Source organism: Nicrophorus vespilloides, unplaced genomic scaffold (assembly GCF_001412225.1).
Source record: "Nicrophorus vespilloides isolate i.1.1-1 unplaced genomic scaffold, Nicve_v1.0, whole genome shotgun sequence".
Classification (NCBI taxonomy): Eukaryota; Metazoa; Arthropoda; class Insecta; order Coleoptera; family Silphidae; genus Nicrophorus; species Nicrophorus vespilloides.
The window spans coordinates 85,463-107,428 of NW_017100111.1; the positions used below are offsets into that span (position 1 = coordinate 85,463).

Sequence of the window (21,966 nt, forward strand, 5' to 3'; positions counted from 1 at the left end):
CTGTCATTTAGACTGAAATATGGATTAATGATTAAAACAAAAGTGTTAAAAAAAAGTTTATTTAATTAAAATTTTACTAGACTAAGAGCACATTTACATATACATATTTACTTCTGGTAAAGTTCCGTGTGTAATTAATGTATTAAATGGAAAAGTTTTTTTGTGATTTGTGATCATTTATCTGCCGATTGTTGGAAACCGACTTGGCGAAAAGTTCAGCTGCAAATGTCGTAATTCGTGTGGAAAAGCCGTGAATTGAAAACGATTGTTGTCGCCATCATCATCATCATCGTAGACAAAGAGGAGTGGTCCGAATCCCATTGTGCTTCTGCCCAGGAAGATAATAGCCGAGCCGAGCATTTCCGCTAGATTTAAATATTAACTCCCTTTCTATCATTATTTCTTCATCTCTCCTGTAGCGAGGAACATTCCAATTACCAGAAAGAGACGAAGACAGTTATGAATAAATGCTGTCAATGTAGACGAGAGAGAAAGCTTCTTTTTTGCGTAGTGAATGCAGTGCGTCGTCTTTGAGGAATATGCGGGTATTATATGCGTGAGAAAGGACTTCCATATATCGTGGACCACTTTTTTTTATATATATATATTTCTCCATTGCTCTTTATTAATCAGCAAAAGGAATTGTGAAAAGGCGAAATCGACAAAAAACAGCAAAGACAATTTCCCTGCATTCTAGTAAACGAACAAATTCAGTTGCAGACTTTCGCATAATTGCTTTCCACTTTGAAAAAAAAAACATTGTTTTCTTGATACATACGTATTTTTCAAAGCCGCTGAAGATAATCTTTCAAGCAATTAATTTTTGTTTTAAGCAAAATAGAGTGTACTAAATGGACAATCCCTAATATTGTGCAGTGTTTTCAACTTCTTTTTTGTTCCAAGGCATACTTAAACGTATAGCTCTTCGTGGCAATTCGTGTTTTCGTCACCATATAAGGCGATTTTGAAAATAATCAAGTGTGCGAAACGTACTTCTGTTCATGCCCAAACAATCACCTAAATTTTATTGTTTTTATAGAATGCGCAAATTTTATGTAAATATACGAAATTATTTTATAATTACTATTAAGTACTTAATAATTAGAATGTTTACTATTTCCTTATTCTTATAAAGTATTTATTTTAAAATATGTTACACGATATACAAGCGATTTTCTTGGCAAGTTACGTGTAATATTCACAATATGCAATTAGTAATGCAACTAAAGTAAATGATTTTAATACATAAAATGCATTTTATTTTATTCCTCTCAATAGATTTGAAAAGAAACGTCCTAATTTCCATGTCTATTTGTTGATTGGATAAAATAAGCATTATTAAGATTGCAGCGGTTAACATAAACGTTTAGTGATGAGCAACCAATTCTTTAGCTTTTGGCGATAAGTTGACTGAAGCAGCATTGCATGTAAAAACGTTAACAATTGCCCATTTGTTTATTGCTTTCTCATCAAATAAGCGAAAGGCTCACTCTTCGTGGACCAATGACAATTGGTTAAACATTCATAACTGTTGTGATTCGTCATGGCACAGACAAACCGCGTTTTCAAACAATATAAGATATTTTTTTTTAGATAATCACCTAAAATTAAATATTTTCTTATGAAATGCGTAAATGTTTCATCACTTTCATTTTGCATCAATTAGTGAAATTAGTAAAAACAACGTCGATTTTTATCTCGTTTGACAAATAGATATTTTTGTCTAAAGAAATCTTTATAGTAAAACTTGTATTAATATATTTATGTTTGGAACATAAAGGAAATGGAATATGGTGATTGAATGGTCACTACAATCAGCTAGCAGTAATTGCTTAATGCAATACCTCAGAGCAATGCGATTGCGGCCTGCGGTCAATCGAAATTGATTGATACTTAAGTGGGAGAAAACAAATTTGAAATTTCTCTCTCAACCCATGATACAAATGCATATATATATATATTTGTATCATGAGATGCACTTAATTGAAACCATTGACCCTCAGAGACTAAAACTCATAGATTTTTTTTTATGAAGGTCTTCGAACTGCGATTCTTTCGTAGGCGCCGCCAAGTCGGTTTGTTTTTTCGTGCTTCCGGCCAAAAGATTGGCATAGACGTTTGTTGTTGTTACATAATGAACCCGAGGGATTTTCGCGAACGGCGGCTATTGTGTGATGCGCGGAATGTATAATAAATTGGATGCGGTGGTGTTGTGTGCAAGTTATGTGAACGCATATGAAGATGATAATAATAATGCACCGCACAGCGCAGCGCAGTAGCTTCTAGCGAGAGAGGCAAGATGCGATATTGGAACAGTCAAGAGATCCGTGTGCATGTTATTTTAGCGGTATGACAAATGCTGAGAACTGCGAGAGGAGAGGTGAACGCACTGCGCGTCCGACTGCTATGCAAAATAATAATATTCACGGCACGACCTCCTTCTTTCCTCTCTAACTGACCATTTTAACACATTGATGGCTAAAACGTGTTGTCCAAAAAAAAAATTCAACGTGCATTTTCTGTCAGTGTGATTTAAAATTAATTTAAAATTTAAAATTATAAAATTTTAAAATTTAAAATTGGTAGCAATCGATTTTCCCAACAACCGAAATAAACAATTTGGTAGCTGAGAGGTTAGGGTTGCTGATTTTTCGAGTAAAATCATCCTAAGCGATGAAGCACATTTTCTTCTTGATGGTTTTCTTCACTGTTTGGTGCGGATTTTGGACTGGAAGCATCATTGGATCATACTTTTTTTGAAAATGAGGCTGGTCAAGCAGTGACTGTTACTGGTGCTCGATATCGCGACATGATAACACATTTCTTTCTGTTGGATGATATTGATATAGACGATTAGTGGTTTCAATAAGATGGTGCCACATGCCATGCAGCCGGTGAAACAATTCAATTACTGCAAGACACATTTCCTAGTCGTGTACTCTCTCGTTTCGGTGATCAGAATTGGCCCCCTAGATCTTGTGATTTAACACCATTAGATTTGTTTTTATGGCGTTATTTGAAGTCAATGGTCTATGTCAACAAGCCCACAACCACCCGTGCATTACAGGAGGAAATTAAACGCTGCATCAACGAAATTCAGCAACATTTATGCAAAATGGTTATGGAAAATTTCGATAAAAGAGTGCGTATGTACCAGCAAAGCTGTGGAGGCCATTTGCCCGATGTATTATTCCATAAATAACCCTATGCTATGTATATTATGATTCAATAAAAAAATCTCAACTTGAAGACTAAAATGAAGTACATTTTAATAAAATTATTTCGGAGATTGTAACAAATCATTAAGAAAAAACACAAGAATCCATATAGTTCTTGTAGTTAAATTAAAAATGATTGAGAAGTGATTAATTTTGATTACCGGTAAACAAAAAATCACGGTAAATTTGGATTCCCAAATGTTAAATTTGCAAGTAAACGTATTGAAAATAAAGTTTTTATCCTAGTATATGTAAAGTATTTGATATTATCGAATAGAAGCGTATTTTAATCAAGATTTTCACGGATTAATTTACGTGGTTTCCTATTATGTTTTACGTGGAAGCAATTACTGGCGTAAATTGGGGGATTACTGTAATGCAAGTAAAATAATCCGATACTCAAGCAAACTTTCATTGAATTTCTTTGTTAAATTATCATGAAAATACATTTTTTTTTTGTATTTGATACATGATTCTAAAACTGTAAACAATAATTAATACTATTATTCAAAATTGTATACTATTGGATTTTGTCTACTCTTTTAGGTTTTTGAAATTTCTATCTGACTAATCAGATTTCTGCCCATTTTTGGACCTTAGTTATCTCCATTCTTTAATCAATTACATAATTGCATAAAACTTTTAAAGTCTCGAGTATAATACGCACATTTTCCAATTTATTCTGCCAAATTCCCCGACTGACTGAAACCTGATTAATCGACCAAATAAATACATACAAACAATGAACTGCACAAAAAGAGTCTTGACTAAATACACGGAAAAACATAAAGGTAATTTTGTGTACTAATTTAATATTTGCTTTATTAAAAATTTAGTTTGGAAATTTTCAAATCGAACTGTAATGAATCCGAAACCGCACTATGCGAGGTATTGCTGTTTGTATACGTGTACATTACAACTAGATGAGTTTTCTACTAATAACAGTTCTGATTAGTTTTACACAACTTTTGTTGTCCTTTTGTTAATTTTTTTTTTGAAATATGCTTTCCTACAAATGAGTGTTATATAAGATTATGAAGCATAATGCACATGATTTGATTACACCGTAGTTATAACAAAAAGAGTCAATTACAGAATAGTATTCATATGATTATAATTATCTATAATTAAACCAAGTGATGTTTATCTTATTAATTCTGTAAGTATCAATAAAACTTCAGCTTATTCGTTTAATTTAACTACAGAAAACTTAAAAAATAATAATCATAACATAATAATCAATATTTCACACATATTCTAATTTACTTTGACAATAAATTAGTGATATAAACTTAAATTACATATAAAATATTATGATTTATTATTTTCTAGAAATAATTCGAAGCTAATAAAAGTATATATTTTTGTATCAATCGACGTATTTTTATTTCATTGAAGAAAAAAGTGCATTCTCATTATTCTAGCGTGAAAATTCCTGAAATGCAGATGCCACGTATAGATACATAAAAAAAAAACAAGTAAACAGCGCCTCTAATAAATTGAGTCTAGTCTAAAATCTAGATTCCAGTCTAGTCTCGAATCTATTTCCAACTCCTCCAGACTTGTTTCTTTTTCTTCAACTGCTGCCGGTATTGTGTCTTCCGGGGTGTTTAAGAAATGGCATAATTAATAGGGTGCGTGGAACGAGAAGACGCGCGCTGTTTCGCCGCGCAATAACTTTGAAAATAGTTGGAATAGCGCAAGGAAAACCCAAAACTGTGCACGGTTTCAACCTCAAGTTTCCTTTACAATATAAATATATACATATATATGTAACTTATAAATACATGCACGCCGGTACACTGTGGAGAATTTCAAGTCATTGGCTCAGTAGTGCGTTGGCTTTATTTCGTTGTGGACGTACAAGAAAATACACTACGAACTCAGTTGCTCGGTTCTTCAATGGATTTATAAAGTTCATCAACACAAATATAGCAAGAATTAATTAAAAAAAAATATGTAAGTTTAATTGTTTAAGATTATTATTTTCATACTTTTTTCTAGTTTTTAATTAATTAAATATAATACAAATAACAATTACATAAAATATTTACTGAGAAAGTAATGTTTCTTTTGGAACTTTAAATAACTTTAATAATTTATAAGCTAAAGCAATATATCATGTTTTTAGTTTGTAAACGTAACCTAAAATATGTCATCTTGACTTTACGAATGTTATTTTTATTTATTATTGGGTTATGTTGAATTTAATTATTTCAATTGTTTTCATCAAAAAAATAATTTAAAAGACAACATTTTTTAGGTTGTGACATTCTTAATTTAGGTTAGATTACGTTAACGTATTTGTTATAACACTAAAGATGCAACAGTTTAAATCATAGAAACTAACAGTTAGAAAGTATCATCAATAACTGTTTATAAAAATTGGACAATTTATATGATTCATTGAATACCTTAGTCGGATAAACCATGTGCAAACACTCCATGCACGTCAAGTACAGTTTAATGTGTGGATTATGCGTAAACCGCAATCAGTTTCAAATCTATTTATATACAATTATGTAATAGTTAAGTTCAAAATATACCATATTTATTACGTGGATTCTATGACAGATTATGTTGGTTACAATAACCGCGGCCCACGACCATTCCACAATTAGTCATTGTTAGTGAAAAAAAAAATAGTCGAGGTAATCTGGAATCTGAGAGATGCCCACAAGCTTCTTTCCATATGAAATCGAAACAGATTTCTTTCATTACTTTTTTTTTCTTCTCATATGTTTTCGAAATCCTAATTGGGATTTATTTCTACACTCCATTTCTTTTGGGGGATTTAAAGGCTTAAGAGATAAACGCTCCAAAGGAGAACCAGATGACAAACTCGAAACACGTCAATGCTAGAGTTTTTTTTATTATGTAATTACCGACTGCTATAAATATCAATTTACATTTATTACAAAAAAAAACGCGCGATTTAAATTATATTCCAAATATATTTGTTGGGTCGCGAAATAGCATTTGTGAGTAAACGAGCAACTGGTGAAATACTCTTACCAATTGACAGTACAAACTACAAACAATGTTGTTGAGACGCGAAATGACAGCTGTCACCTTGCGTGGAAACGTCAATATATTGGCAATTGGATAGCATTACAATTTTATTAGCTTTTGATTCTTTGTTCATGATTGTCTTAAGAATTCAGTTCAATAGAGATTATTCATTGGTGCTAGTATAATTGTTAGAAATAGTTTTACCTTTTTCTGAATTCTTAATAATTACCAATGTCTCTAATATATCCCACATATCATTTTCAGGAAACCGATACTCCATGATTTCATCATTAATTGTTGGAAATATTTGGCCTAAAGGTACCTCAGTTGTAAATACTGACAAGGCATAGTGATATTGCTTCTGCAGCATGTACTCTGCTATCAGTAAATTCAGAGCTTGACTCTTTGGTGAGATTTCCTTATGTTTGTTAGTTATCACAGTTCCAAGTGAGGTGTTCAATATTTTTATCATTTGCGTCCTCAAGTGAGCGATTAGATCCGTCAAAATCCCTTTATCCTCAAAATAATCATAAAGAAACCTATGGAAGTCATCCTGTGACAGTACGAGCTCAGAGCTGACGTTATTTCTTCTAATCCATTGTTTTATATTTATTATTCTGTGATAAAGTACTAGAAATTTAATGAGATGAACGAAAATTTTAGACACTACATAAATATGTTTGTATTTATTAAGAATTGCAGTACAATCACAAGGAAATATGACTATGGCTGATACAAGCAATAATAATTATTACATTTGCATATCTGCAAGCAATTACAAAAATCGATTACATAAAACTTTCTTGAAGTGAACATTGAAAACTTATCTCACATTATTGTAAATGTTTAAATTTTTCATAAATTCTTTTAGATATTTGGAATGAATAACTGTTTATATGATTGCAATTTATACAAATATCCATTTACGAATAAAAAAAAAAAGTCTCTTTTGTAACATGTATAAAATGAATTGAACTAAAGAGACGATAAACGAACCGATTGCAAGCACAAATACTCCATTGTGTGTACGATTCATGAGCCGTGACATTACTAGAATTTAATAATAACGCACACACAAACACACAAATATAAGCTCGCTCCTCTTCCTGCAACTGTTCCATCATCTTTTTTTAGAGCCCTGCAAAGGGGGGAACCGTGGATGTTTAAAATTAAAGTTTGTCTCGTTCGTTGCGAGAAAACTACAACATCTCTCTGTTGATTTTTTTTTATATGTGCAGCAAGCAATACTTTCTTCTTTCTATTTGCTTCACACAAAGCTTTATTGTCAGATGCACATTCATACAGATATACTTCCACAATATCAATGCAGAAGAGTTCCAATTCCATCTTCGTCTCGACCGTTCGTCTGATGCGCGCGTTTTAATTTGCATTTCGTTTTCTTCGGGTCGGGTTCAGGGCCATTCTGATCCCCATGCATGCATTACAAATTTCCGACGTGATGACTCCGAAAAAATAAAATAAAAAATGAAACTCCCCGGAACACATGTTCACTAATCGTAATTGTACACCCTTGTTAGATAAATATTTAAGATTGTTTTAATGGATTCGGACGCGACCTAAGGAAACGCATACTTCATCAGGAATACAGACTTCGTAATTGAGCGAACTTAATGATTTCTATCACAAATTAAACACACAATCCGTTGATTCTGATTTCATATTTATAAAGAACCACATATTACTTTTTTTTTTTAATTAGTAAATTTTGAAATCCAGAATTAATACTTATTTATTTAACTATTAAAGAAATACATACAGTAATGCCTCAAAGATTACCGCACTGATTGAAGCCTCACTATGAAAGGTGTTGCTGTATATCCAAATCCCGATGAATTTAAGCATAAACTCGAAGTTAAAAGTCCTCGATTAGTCCGATTTCCACACATTGACACAACAGATTACCGCACTGATCGAAGCCTCACTATGAAAGGTGTTGCTGTATATCCAAATCCCGGCGAATTTAAACATAAACTTGAAGTTAAAAGTCCTCGATTAGTCCGATTTCCACACATTGGCACAACAGATTACCGCACTGATCGAAGCCGTACTATGCGATGTTTTGCTGATTGGATGTCTTCAATTATCTGTATTTCCTTAAAGATTAAAATAAATTAAAACTTAAATTTAAAGAAAAAATTCTTCATTTTATTACTATTAATATCCATCGTTCCATCCCAGTTGCTTAACTATTGAAATATCTCGCATAGAAGCGATGTTTAAATTAAAGAAAAACATGTTATTATTGTTGTTCTCTTTGAAGTATAAATGAGATGTATTTTTTTTGTAAATAATTTAGTAATAACTTAACTTGAAAAGCGAAGAGCGTTCATTACGCATAATTGGCTTTCGTATTCTTCGCTTTTGACTAATTCCAGTTTTCCTGCTGGCAAGAGCTCGTCTGATTACGGCCCTTTCGTAATATGATTGCTGCGAGTGCTGCAAGACAACTAAGTTAATTACGAGTTCGGGCAATTCGTTGCTTTCGCTCGTGTTCATTTCTCCGTAAGATTTGCAAAAAAAAAAACAATTATGTAAACATCATCAAGTTATCTAACTTACGTCCACTACATAGGCATAATTGATTGTGTTTATACATCGGATACGATCGAAATTACTGCAGACGAAACGAGCGAAACGCAAACATATAATAACCATAAGAATTTCCTGGCCGTTAAAGCACATTATAAATAGGATTCACTTAAATTCTCGCATTCTGCGTTCAGTTTCCTTCCCTACCTGTCATACAAATTGCGAATCTCCAGATCTCGGAACGGCTTTCCGCTGACATAAAATGTAATTGTTTCTAGGGAATCTCGAATATTTAAATGCGCATCTTTTCTTTTTTATTTCAAGTTTCTGGAAGAAGGCCTCTCCGTATCTGCAATTGCTTCAGCATATTTGTATGTACGTATAAGGCTTCTGTGCTTTGCTCATTCATATTGAAGAAGGAATTAAAACGGAGACTTTATACTAAAAGCCTTAAATTCAGTTTTATCCCTCATTTTATGATGATATTACTTTTCAGTTACTTGTTTATATAGTTTATTGATTTGTTTCAGATACGTTGTACACTTTAGATCATTCAATATTTATTTATAATACATTTTCAATCAATATTAATTTATATATTTATGAAGTTACTAGAAAATATATTCAATAATATTAGATCACTGGGTATTAGAAGTTTGGTGAAATCACTTTATTTTGTAGATTATACCACAAAAAACAAAAACAAAACCTATTAAATTAAGAAAAAAATAAGCACTCTTGTATACATATTTGAAATTTATATTTTAGGCAACTTTAGTTGCTCGTTTGTAACTGAAGCCACTGAAGTGGTGTCATTTGGAAATGTATAGTACTGTTTGTGTTAGCGCAACGGTTTTCCTGCTTGACTAGAGACAGTGTAGTCAACGGTTCGAATCCCAGTCATAGTTCAAAGCTTGGTTTCCTTCTCGATAGGTTGGCAAGAATATTTAGCTGGGAGATTAAACGTCTGGAAAATCCTGCTTCCTAATTCATGTACCATGTTAGGGAGTGTTGGAAACCCAGACAACAAACTTTTTTTTAACCATATTAACTTTATTAGATTTTAATTGATAAAAGTGGTAAAATTTTGTAACTTTATATGCATTTGTTATATTAATTTTGACAGTTATTAAATGTGAATAAGCAGTAAAATTAGATATGTAACAAAAACAATGTATAGTTTTAATGCTGACCCGCGGGCCGCATGTGGCCCAACAATAAATAAAATGTATATTTACAAACTTTATGATATTTTAACTAAAAGTTTGTTATAAAGATTTCAAAAATTATATAATTATTTCTTGTACTTTTTGGTGCTGAAACTTAAGGAAATAATAAATAAGTTTTAAAAACTGTTTATTTTTAAAATGTGTAATGAGATTACATACACAAATGCATATAAATTATATGGACTATATAGAAAATAACTCATGTTTGTGCACGCTCATTATTTGATCATGTGACAAACATTTGGTTTGCTATTGGTTTGCATCTTCCCGGTCGTTACGTAAATAAAACGTGGTGAAAGGCGTACGTACAGGATGTGCGCGGCCCGCTTTATTTTTAGGTTTTTCAAACAAACGACCGTTTGGAAAACGGGTGGTTTCCTAGGCACCGAAACCGCCGCCGACTATTAGATTTATGCGCCTCGTCTTCCAGCCTATATAAGTCTTATTTATGTGCTTTCTTTTGCGCCCTCGAGGATACGCGTCGCGCAATTAACTTTAGTAAAGGTGTAGTGTATAATAGTTATAAAGTGGACGCACCTTTTCTTCATTCCCCCTCATTCGCGTTGGAATTGACTCTGAAAGGCCTACTTCATGATAATTTTTATTTTTTTTTAATTCACAAAACATTGCTTAACCATTTATAACAATTTCACGCACTTCGTCAAGATTATCCTATCAAATAGATTTCAACTCACATTATACAAATTACTACACAGTCATGTGCATCTAGAAAATTTGAATGAAATATTTTTATTTTATTTTTCAAAGTTTCCCAAGTGTTTATAATACAAGTACACAGTTTAATCATACCGTAATAATAGGATAAATTGCTTGTTCGCCGTCGAGCGCAAATTACCGCAGTTCGAGTAGATTCAAGTCAACCCTTTTCCGTTGCTACGCATTCGCCCGCAAAGTTTGCTCTATGGTCGCCTAGCAACAAACAACAAACTTTGCTATTGGTAACTTAGCTAGTACACATATATCAGCGACAAAACTATCATTTCTGATGTATACATTTTCTTCTTCATGTTTAAATATCTTCATTAAAATTAGAACGCAGTTGGATATTTAATTAATTTATGATTTATTTTATTTAAAGTTAAGCAACATTTCTTGATTTCTTCTTTATGAGTTTTAAAAAAAAATCAACTTTTCAAGGTTTTTATGAGATTAATTTTAACGATTTCTTTTGATTTGATTTTAATATGCTATTATATATTGAAATATATGACAAGTTAAGTAAATTTGTCATGTCAGGATAATAAATGCACGTATTAAGTAAGCCACAAATAATATATGTGCATCAAAGAAGCAATAACAATAACAGGAGATCGATGTATTTCCACAAATGGAAAGTAATTTATCTAAATACAAAGAGAAAAAAATATAAAATACACCGACTATTACATATTATGACATCAATCACTCCCCGGTGAATTATTCGAACTGCATGCAATTTGATCGTATCTACAATATAGAAATTATTAATCAACTGGCCGAAGGTCTCCAACAGATTGCTTTTCTCAAAGAGCAAATATCAATCAAACTAAGAAGAATTAAATGCACGCCTTTAGGATATTCTAAATACGCTTGTAGAATCTAATTTATAAATATTATCTGGATAACGACATCTGCGTACTACGTAGGATACAGCAAATACACAGTCGAATTCTTGTTTTTTGTTTTTGTAAACAAGTTCATTTGCCCAACTTCTTTCACACGTGTCTTTCATTAACATGTTGCTTCATTTTAATTTTTCCTCCGGAATATTTTCTCGCTCATTTTCAAACGCGTTGAATCATGTAATTCTAAATATTTCTGTCTTAAATTTCGTTTTTCAACAGCACTTCTCAGCGTATGGGTAAAAACGCGAAATGACAGCTGTCATCTTAGGTTATAAAACGTCAAAAATTTGATGTTTTATAAACAAATTGGGTTGTGGTACAACTAAAAACAATTATGTTTGGGTCGCGAAATGACATCTGTCAATATGCTATAAAACGTCAAAGAATTCATGTTTTATTTACAAATTAGGGTGTTTTAGAAGCAAATTACAATTTATTTTTTATTTGAACATTTCAATGGTTTACAATTACTTCTAGAAATAACTAATTAATACTTTAATGAGATTTAAAATTTATTTTATTAAAATTATGGTTTGCGTTTGAAAATAGATAAATTTGCTATAACTTATTTTTTCATTCTTTTGCAGAATAAAAATCTCAGGACAAGGATCATTCAAAACAGGTATGAATATGGATAGATTTATACAATTTTCTAAAAACAATGGTGTAGATTTATTAGAGTTTTCTCATGTGATAAATTTCTCATTTAGTTTAACCATAAAGTATAAATATTATATTGTTAATTGTTATAGTGAAAAATTAACAATATTTTTTTTAAATAAAAGTTGTGCGAATTTTCTTTAAGATCGCAATAGTCGATGGTTCGGCTCCGCTCCGTTCCATACGAACTCATTTCCCCCAATTTTATTACCCAGAAAGCCGAAGGAAATGCGTACGTATGTGGCTTTTCCAATAGCCAAAGATCCGGGTCGAAATGAGAGTGGAAATAAAACCCGACGAGCGTAGGGATATTTAGGTCTATCGCTTATGAAGAGAGGTCGTATAATAAAGTTGGGTGGGAAGGGAGAGGAGAGGGTGGTTTCTTAATACGAGCACTGTGCGACAGCATTAAGTGGTTTTGGTGTTGAGTGACTTTCCGTTCCTTCCACCTTCGCACACTTTCATATTTTTTTTCTTCTTGCTTCTCCATTTTCATTGCGACATCATCCTTCTTCTGTCAAGAAGTTCGCCAATTTTCAGGTCAAGTAAACTTTTCAGCCCCCATCCACTCACTATTTATATTATATTTCGTCCGGAGGAAAAATTGTTTTCTTTTTTGTCTTTTCAATTTTTCCCATTTTCTCTCCCATCCAAGCACACACAAACACATTGAATCATCATTTAATGAACATGTGTTCTCGCTTCTAATAGGATAACGAGTCTTAATTGGCGCTATTTAATTTAGAATTGCGGCTGACGCACAAGAGTTTAACTATAAAGAGTATTTCCCCATCAAAGAAAAGTTATTATCGCAGCTGTCGCTACAATTATGCGCGAATTTTTACATTTGTCATCCAGAGGATTTCCAATATTCCTAAAGTAAACTTTCCGGATTTATGAGTTTTCCACCCGTCCATTTCGGAACGTTTCAAGCGCGAGAGAAAACGAATAATAAGAAATATGCAGTGCAGATGGCAATATTTCAGTCGGATAAATGTGCAATGTTTAACGTTCGTCGAAAACATATAATCCCAGCCACTTGTTGCGCAGCAAATGCAAAAACCTTGTGCAAATTCAATTGTATTTTTTTGTTTCGTTTCGTTTGATAGGCTGCAATGGAATTTATGTTGATTTGTTTGATTATTAAGTGGCTTTGGATTTGAGCGCTTCGATTGCTGACGGCGATAATTAAGCTGCCTTCAGTCAATATAATCTAATACTTCTGCAACCAATTCGCAAGATTACAACAACATTTCCCAGTTGCTTACCTCCAATCTGACTAGTAAATCGTAAATACCGGTAAATTTTCATAATAAATACCGGTAATTTCAGTAATCCAAATAAAATGAAACAAATTCAAATGCTTTCAAAAACAAATCTGATGATATCGATGAATATTTTGACTATAATTCGATCAGTGCGGATTCACTATAGTACGGTTTGAAAATTTCAAAACAAACTAAATCTTAATTGTATAAATAAAAGTCAAGAGCTGTTTATTTTTATGCGGTTTTAAAATCATCCTAATTATCCGCACCACTATCGAGGTATTTAATGCATTGAAATAAAGTTAAATTCAATAATACGAACTTTTCAACTAAAAACCATCCATTGTATAATTGTTTCATCGACTTTGCAGAGAATTTTTGAAGACCCAGGTGTTTCCATGGAAAAAGGATTCAGGGTGGGCCCGAGTGCTGAAGTTGAGGATGAAACGAGTAATCTGAGCGCACTAAAACCCGTAGCAAAACGAGAGCGAAAGAAGAACATAAAGCTGCAGCTTTTTACTGAAACCATATTTGAAATTCCATCTAATTACCGTGCATGCTCTTCCACGAATTGAGGAGACTCTTTACGTAAATCTCGCTCACTCGCTCTTTCTGCAGAGCATTATTTTTAACCGCCATTATGTAGTTTCGCCCCGCTTTCAATGAAGATTTATGAACGCGGATGAATGAAAATGTTCAAAACCCGGCTCTCGCAATTAATCCTCTCGCACCCCACAACTTTTTTTTTTCTTTTTTATTTATTATTTCTTCTACTTCTTCTCATTCTTCGTTCAACTTCCAACCCCGCTTCGCACGTACATCCGATGTACATTATTTTTTTGCCCCTTCATTCACCTTGAACTGAGAGGCGCCCCAATTTTTGCTGGGGCTTTGTTATATAAATACGGATCCGTCTTTAGAAAGTGAGTCATACGCACAGTCGAAAGAGCGCACAGATGGTCACTCTCCTAAATTTGCAGTGCTGAATAACGTAACGCTGCACAAGAGACCGAAAAATCTTCCAATCTGCACCAGCTGCGAATGCCATCGTTCCGGATCGATCGTTGCAATCGATTCGATCACTCACTTGCATAATTTAAAATACATACAATTTTTTTTTAAATGATGCAATTGCTTCACAGCGCTGGACCAGAAGCGTGTAACGAACTTTAATTGATTTAACATCGATCGCGTTAATGCGTTTAACTGAAATTTATCTGTTTTAAAGTGTAATTGGGAACAATTCCGGAATTGCCCCCAATAATAAAATAGCATCATTTCCATTAGAATCCAATTCCTCTTACGCTTTGCAGGTTTGTTTCAAGATCCCTCAAGACTTGAATAAGTAATCTAACAAGTTTATAGCGAGAAGCTACAAATACACAATTATACAACTTCTTAATTATGAAGATTCTTTATTTATTTTTCTGTAAATAAACGTACGTGCACATACTCCGTACGACGATTGCAATTATCTGCTTCGTATTTACAGGAGATATCAGTTCATTACTTTTAATTGGGAAGAATCTTGATGCACGCTCCAATAAATCAATTAATTTGCAAGAGATTATTTCATTTAATTTATTGCTTTAATCGTCGCACTAATTAATTTAAACAACAATATGTTATTGCAACGAAATGAAACTAAGCAATCAACATTGAAACAATCGTTGTTTACAAAATGTAAGTTCTATTAATCAAGATTATAATATTTTCGATTTAATGAATAAACCGATATTTTTTAATAACAATAATTTATTAATAATGGATACGAAGGGATTCTTCCGACGACGACGAGTAATAAAACGCTCAAAAGTTTACTTCATGTGAAATAAATTGATGAAAGCACAGATTCATATTTTAGTGACTTTCTCAGAAACTATAATAGATAGAATGGATCCAAAAGATACATATGAAACTTGAATATTTGGGCAATGTTTAATCCATTTGGATAAAATTTAAGAAGAAGTAGTAAAAGTGTATACTAAAATATTTGCTTAATACGATAGTATATAAATAATAGTATTGTGTTAAAAAATATATACTTTTTATGATCCCATTCAAGATTATGAGTTTAAATGAAAAAAAAAATGCCTGGATAGGAAGTGATTCTTCCTGGAAGGGTTTTCCGCCGATGCGTATAAAAAAAAACCGCCCAGTTTAGGTGTAATAAAGTAAAATTGCCGAGTAGAATGGGCGCATTAAATCTACTTTTTTTTTTTGTTAGTTTTTGTGTAAAAATGAAAAAAAATAAAGTCTAATTTATAGCGGACGCGTTATAACGTTCGGGTTACCTAAGGCTGCGAGGGAATCCCCATTCCAAAACGTTGCTTGCCAGACATTGAAGTTCCGCTGCGGAGTCGCGTTTTAATGGATTTCCTCCTTTTCGTAATATTCACACCACTACCTTCGTTGGGGATTTTGAACTCGCGTTCACCCCTTCTCGCAGAGAGTCTAGAGACGAGGACGAGTTTAATCTCTTCAAATTACCAGTTTTCGTTCAAGATTTACTTATATGGAATTACATGTAATAGTGAGAGAGAGATTGTTAGAAGCATTATGCCCATTGTCATTTCCAGAACCTTTCGCGTTCCGTTATTTATTATTCAAATTACCTGACGATTCCTACGGGACATTCTTCGAGACGCGTGCATTTATCTAAGCTTGTTTTCTATCTTTCTTTACACGCTAATTTTCTAGTTTTTTCTTTTATTTGACCCGCGAGCTTTATTAGTTACCTCGTTGTCTGCATTCAAATCTGCACAGGTCTAATGAAATTCCGCTCTCGTGCAGACTCTCCTCAAATATCATTACCGCCGTCCGCTACTTGTTTTCGTAATTACACGACCTCGCGCCAGGTACATACATGCACACACATACGAGCTTTATTAATTACTTTACAGCACCGCAAAATGCATTCGGGACATAGTTTTATCATTATGATAGTCGGTTTATATTGCTCCGCAAAATACAGAAAACTTAACTTTCAAATATAAACTATAATTAAACAGAAATACTGCAGTCGTTTACATTGTAATTTCTGAGCGTATATAAAACTATAATAGATAGAATGGATCCAATAGATGGAGATGAATGTTGGATAGTTGTGGAAATGTAGCGAGTATTGTAATTTGCGTTCAAATATGAAGTAAGAAAAAAAAATATCGAAAAAGCTTCAGATTTTTGCGATTTTCTCAGAAACTATTATAGATATATTGGATCCTAAAGATGCACATGAAATTTAGATATTTGGGGAACGTAGCCAGTTTTGAAATATTACTGTGGATGCATCCGTTTCGCTATAATTAGGATTTATACAAATTACCGATTTTTTAAATTACCGGTTTTTTAATTTCAACTTGTTGAGAAAACCGGTTTAAACCCGTGTTTAATGTTGAAGTAATGAAAAATTAACGCTTGAAAAAGCAGTGTCTTTCATATTTTAGTCTTCTCAGAAACTATAATAGATAGAATCGATCCAAAAGATGTATATGGAAGTTGGATAGTTGGGGAATGTACCGAATAACATCCTCTACACATCAGAGTCTTCACATTTTAGTGATTTTGTCATAAATTATAATAGATAGAATTGATACTAAAGATGCATATGAAAGCTGTATATTTAGGGAACGCACTAGTTATTGCTGCATTAACTTTGTTGGCGTAAAGAACAAAGTGTTAATATATTCGATAAACAGTCTATGAATCCGGTATAAAAGGATGGAGCGATCAAATTAGCGGACAAAGGCTTGTTTAGAGGGACACAAAGTGAAATGAGACGAAAGTGGCTTGCGTCTGTAAATTGGGGACAAATTGTACAGTCCAAATGTTCGGATGTGGACCAGTCGTTGCGTATTGTAAGTATATCAAAAAGGGTGCCACGAGGCCGCGCGCGACATAATTCAATTCACTCGTCCATCCATCCGTCCATTAAGAAATTAAACCCTCCTCCGTTGCACTGTTTACGAGATGGAAGATTATTTATTTACTCGTACGAACTTCGCGAACCGTTCTCGTCGGAGTTAAGCCGTTTTTTCACTCCCGTTGCCCTCTGGAACTCTTGCTCCAGGAAATGTTACATGCCGGAAACGGTGCTTTGCATGCACAAGTACTGAGAGAAGCCAGCAGGAGAAGGAGGACACTCGACGAAGTCTAAGTTAGAATCGATTATTTACATCTAGGGTGTAGTATATGAATCTCGTACCAAAAAAAAACTTATTTCTAAAACTACTTCAACATGAAAAGTCTAATACTTTTTTTATTAAAGAATATATTTGTATAAGCAGAAATGTATGGAAGTTTCGTATTATAAATATAGCAATTAATGCAATTAATATAATCCGATAGACATTTGTGCATTTCGTAAGGCGCTTAATAATGGAATTTATCGAGTTGAAAGACGGATTATGGACGCGCGCGATGGTGCAATTTCAACAAAACGGCTTAAGTACTTTAATTTACACGTAAAACGATTTTCGAACACGACTACAAAAAAAGGATATGTACATTATTTCAACAATCCACATCAAACGTTTTGTTTATTTCAATATTGTTTATTTTATTGAATTTTATACTAAACGCAACCAAAACAATAACAAATATAATGAATTGTTTTACTAAAAAAGTACTTGTGAATTAATAAAGTTCAATTTTCAACTCATTAATAACGTTTATTTTTTTCTATTACAAACTGACATAATTGGGTTATTATTTTATAAATGCTACTATATCTGCTCTATATGCAAACACTCATTGGCCTCAATCTTGTGCTAATATTAGAACCGGGGAGTTTTCCAACATTTCTAGAGATTTCGGAAGCATCTTTTCGAACGCCCATTAATTGTACGACCAAATTTTAAATTTCACTTTGCAGACAATAACTTAATTAGTAAATTAAATAATCAATATTAACATTTCGGATATATAATTCCTAAGAAATAGTGAAATAAAGTAAAATATTCTTAAGTAGAGGATAAGGAAAGAACAAATTAAAGAACACTTTTGAAATTAAAAGCGAAGGGAAGAACGGATGCTTTAAAAGGTCTTTGTTCCTGTAAATCCTTTGTCTTTGCCACCACTCGTAGACAATGAAAGAAAAATGTTTCAGCTCCTGCTAACGAGTTTTCTTTTCATCGCAAAACTATATATATATATATATATATGATTAATTAAAAGTATTTACAGAGTATTCTATAATTTGGTAGTGAGATGAAGATTTGAAATGATAATGTTTTCTCAAACACATAATCAATCTCTTTTAAGTAAGTAGTCGGATTCGCAAAGTGACTTAAGCGCAATCTGCGCAACGAACGTGACGAAATCGTGATTAATTATATATAATGTAGTGTATGAAATATGGTCTGCGTGTACTGTGCAAGTTAGCAAACGACAATTATTTTGTTCCATTTTCCTGATGGCAATAGCAGTTGATTATTTTTATGCGGTTTTAAAGTACTCGATTAATCCGGGAACCGCACTGTGCGAGGTAATGCTTTACTTTGTTGTTCAGTACTGAAAATGTACGATCGGTCAATAAGTTTACAGATTGATTGTTATTTGCTGCAGCAACACGCGAGTTCCACTTTGAGTTGTGTTCCAAAACCGCAGTTCATAAGCAACGCGGAAAGTTAAATAACTGTAGAATATCAACTTTATAATAATACTGAAATTTTCATGATGATTCAATGCAAAAATAGAAAAAATAGAATATTTCATTCAATTCAAATTCTATTATGGATTAGTTAAATTATATGCATATAGTTTAGAAATAATTAATTTAAATCGCGAATTTAGATAAAAAAAATTAGAAGCTTTATTTAGTATTATCAATGGCTTATGTTAACAAACATCCCGTGTTTCAATACAGATAAAAATTCTAATCTATATATTCATTCCTAACTAATACTAATCAATATTTCAATCCAATGAATGAATTTGAAAACCAAATAAACTTATCATAATACTTCTTCAATCTGCGTGAAATTATCTCAAAATTAGAATAAACTATACGTATAGACAATTATGATTCCATATAGTTACGATCGTCTACATTTGAGTGATTTTTCAAACTATAATCGCGTCTTCCAAAAATGTTTACTAATGTAGTAATGAATATTTTAATCACGTAAAGCAATGATGTAAAATGGATTTGTCGGCAATAACTATAGGCTTTTTTTTGGTATATTTGATGATGATGCATACTAAATAGAAAGGCTATTGACACAAACTAATTAACAAATTGATTCTACCGTTGTTAAAGTTATCATCAAGTAATGGCCAAAAGGAAATGGGTCCTAATTATAAAGTTTACTTTCATCGTCGAGGGTTTAAAACTCGCATATACACTGTAGCAAACATCACTAAATTTATTTAGAACTTCAAGGATTTACTCATTTAATATGGGATTAAGTAGTCCATATATTATATTTATTATTATGTGTTTATAATTGCAATTTATAGTAATATTTGAATGTTTTTCTTTAGTATTTTCATTTTTGAAGTAAAGATGTTTAATATTGACTTTTTCTGTGTTAGTAACTACTTACATCTTTTAATTGATTTGTATCATGTTTTCTTTGGTGTGGATCTGCCTTAACTCTAAGTGAAACATCTTCAAAGAACCTGCTGACTCTTTTGCATAAAGTCTTTACAGTCAATCTGTAGTTGTTGTTGTTTGTTTGCGTGCTATTTTTAGAAGTAAGTGTGCGTTTGTTGGAAAAGTGCGGACGTTTGATTTGATGAAGAAGTCTTTATCGCAGATGGGGAGGGTCGGGCCATAATGATTTCATAAGGCCTCAGGTCCACTTCTGCCGTCAGTCCACGACGAGCAGTCAGCCCGAGCGGTTGGTCACACACACGATCCTTCCTCAAGTCGTCTTAGTTGTAGTCGTCCCATCTGTGCAGTGGTGTGTTACTACATACTATATAGTATACTAATACTACATAGACCCTTCGACCATTTTTGTTTGGGATTTTAATAAATTACGAAATCATTTCAACGAAAGGTTGGTTCATTACAACAAAAACATTTAATCTCTTAGTTCAATAATATTTAATGCATTCACTTGATAAGATTCAACTTATCACTGAAGAAGTATGAAAATACCGACTTGATTATGCTGTAAAAATAAATAAATTGTATAAAAAGAAATATTATCTTACAAATTATAAACATATTCAATGCTCAACTGTAGTGATTCTATATTATATTCATAAGAATATTTGTTATTTTCTCTATATTTTCATCCATAAATTGAAAAAATAATATTAATATTTTATTGGTTAAAAGGAAAATTTTCAGATTAACATTCAAGAATGCTTTAATTTATATATATATTTCACAATTATTTAGAACTTTATTGATTCAAATATTGATTTTAGTTACGATTTCCGTTACGTCTCATTTTTGCTTTTATGTTCAATGTTCAAAATGTCAAGATCGCAATCGGCAGAGAAATGTTGAAAAAGAAATCCGTTAACATCATTTCCTGCGCGATCCATTAATCAGACACATAAAACTTTAGAAGCTACTGTTGCTTCTTCATTCATGCACTCTCACATCAATTCCATTTTAATTGCAAATGTTTATTAGTATTAAGACTGTGTAATTTGAAATTAAATTAACGCTTAACTTTCCTTAACTGTCAATCATGAAGTGACAGATAAACGTCATCTAGAGCAGCGTTTCTCCATTTGTTTACAATTGCTAAGAGTATTTTACCATTTCGATTCAAGGTGATATTTGTTATTTTGCGACCCAACGTATTTCTTTGTAATTAGCGACACAATTGCTAAGAGTATTTCAGCTTTAACACAAGGTGACAGCTGTCATTTCGCGACCCAACATATTTATTTGACAGCTGTCATTTTTAACCCATAGGTTGATAAACACTGATCTAGAGTTTGTTTTCTTATTGTCAAATATTTACTTTTAGTATACTAAATTTGTTAGATTAATTTCTATGAGTTATAGATTTTATTAATTGAACATTGTATTTTGCTTAGAAATGAAATGTGCGTAATACGTTTAGTATTATAAACCGAATTAGTTTTACAATTGAGCAGTCTGAAATAGGATTGTACGCCTGTTTTAAATCAAGTTAAACTGTTCCAATTAACGTACTTAGTTCTCTCTCTCTCGCTCTGCTATTCAATCGCATCCTATCAGCATACATTCGTTTCGCTCATTTAGTTTCGATTCAATTTTCAATTCGAAGCGTGCATGATGCGGCCGGCATATCCACGCTTCGTGCAAGCCGACACACACACTCACTCTTTTCCTGCCGATGTCGAACAGTTGAGTAATTACCAACGAAAGGATCCTAATGGACTGTACATAAAGCCTGAATGCGGACGAGCGATTATCGATCACCTGGCAGGGTGGATGGTGGTGGTTGGTAGTGCG

At 32.6% G+C, this 21,966-nt stretch overlaps 2 protein-coding genes across 9 annotated transcripts in view; one reads left to right on the forward strand and one right to left on the reverse strand.

Annotated features, from left to right (window-relative positions):
- The window catches only part of LOC108568501 (dystroglycan-like), a 79,161-nt gene that overhangs the window by 40,841 nt on the left and 16,354 nt on the right, over window positions 1–21,966 (forward strand). For 6 of the 8 annotated variants that reach the window (XM_017929634.1, XM_017929632.1, XM_017929636.1 and 3 more), the window contains one exon: window positions 12,222–12,256. The gene's annotated coding sequence lies outside the window, so the exon portion shown is untranslated. Of the gene's footprint in view, window positions 1–12,221; window positions 12,257–20,365; window positions 20,567–21,966 lie in introns of those variants that run through there. The other 2 variants (XM_017929637.1, XM_017929635.1) reach the window with 1 other exon arrangement.
- On the reverse strand, window positions 6,394–8,747 carry LOC108568469. Its single transcript, XM_017929584.1, has 2 exons — window positions 8,712–8,747; window positions 6,394–6,783 (listed from the first exon to the last, which is right to left on the reverse strand). The coding sequence occupies exons 1-2, from the start codon at window positions 8,745–8,747 to the stop codon at window positions 6,394–6,396; spliced, it is 426 nt and encodes a 141-aa protein (XP_017785073.1).

Bases quoted from the DNA above. Each gene is read 5' to 3' on its own strand.
- LOC108568469 (XM_017929584.1), bottom strand. From the start codon at position 8,747: ATGAACACGAGCGAAAGCAACGAATTGCCCGAACTC. The intron at 6,784-8,711 runs GTAATTAACTTA...GTACTGTCACAG, and splicing joins GCAACGAATTGCCCGAACTC to GATGACTTCCATAGGTTTCT.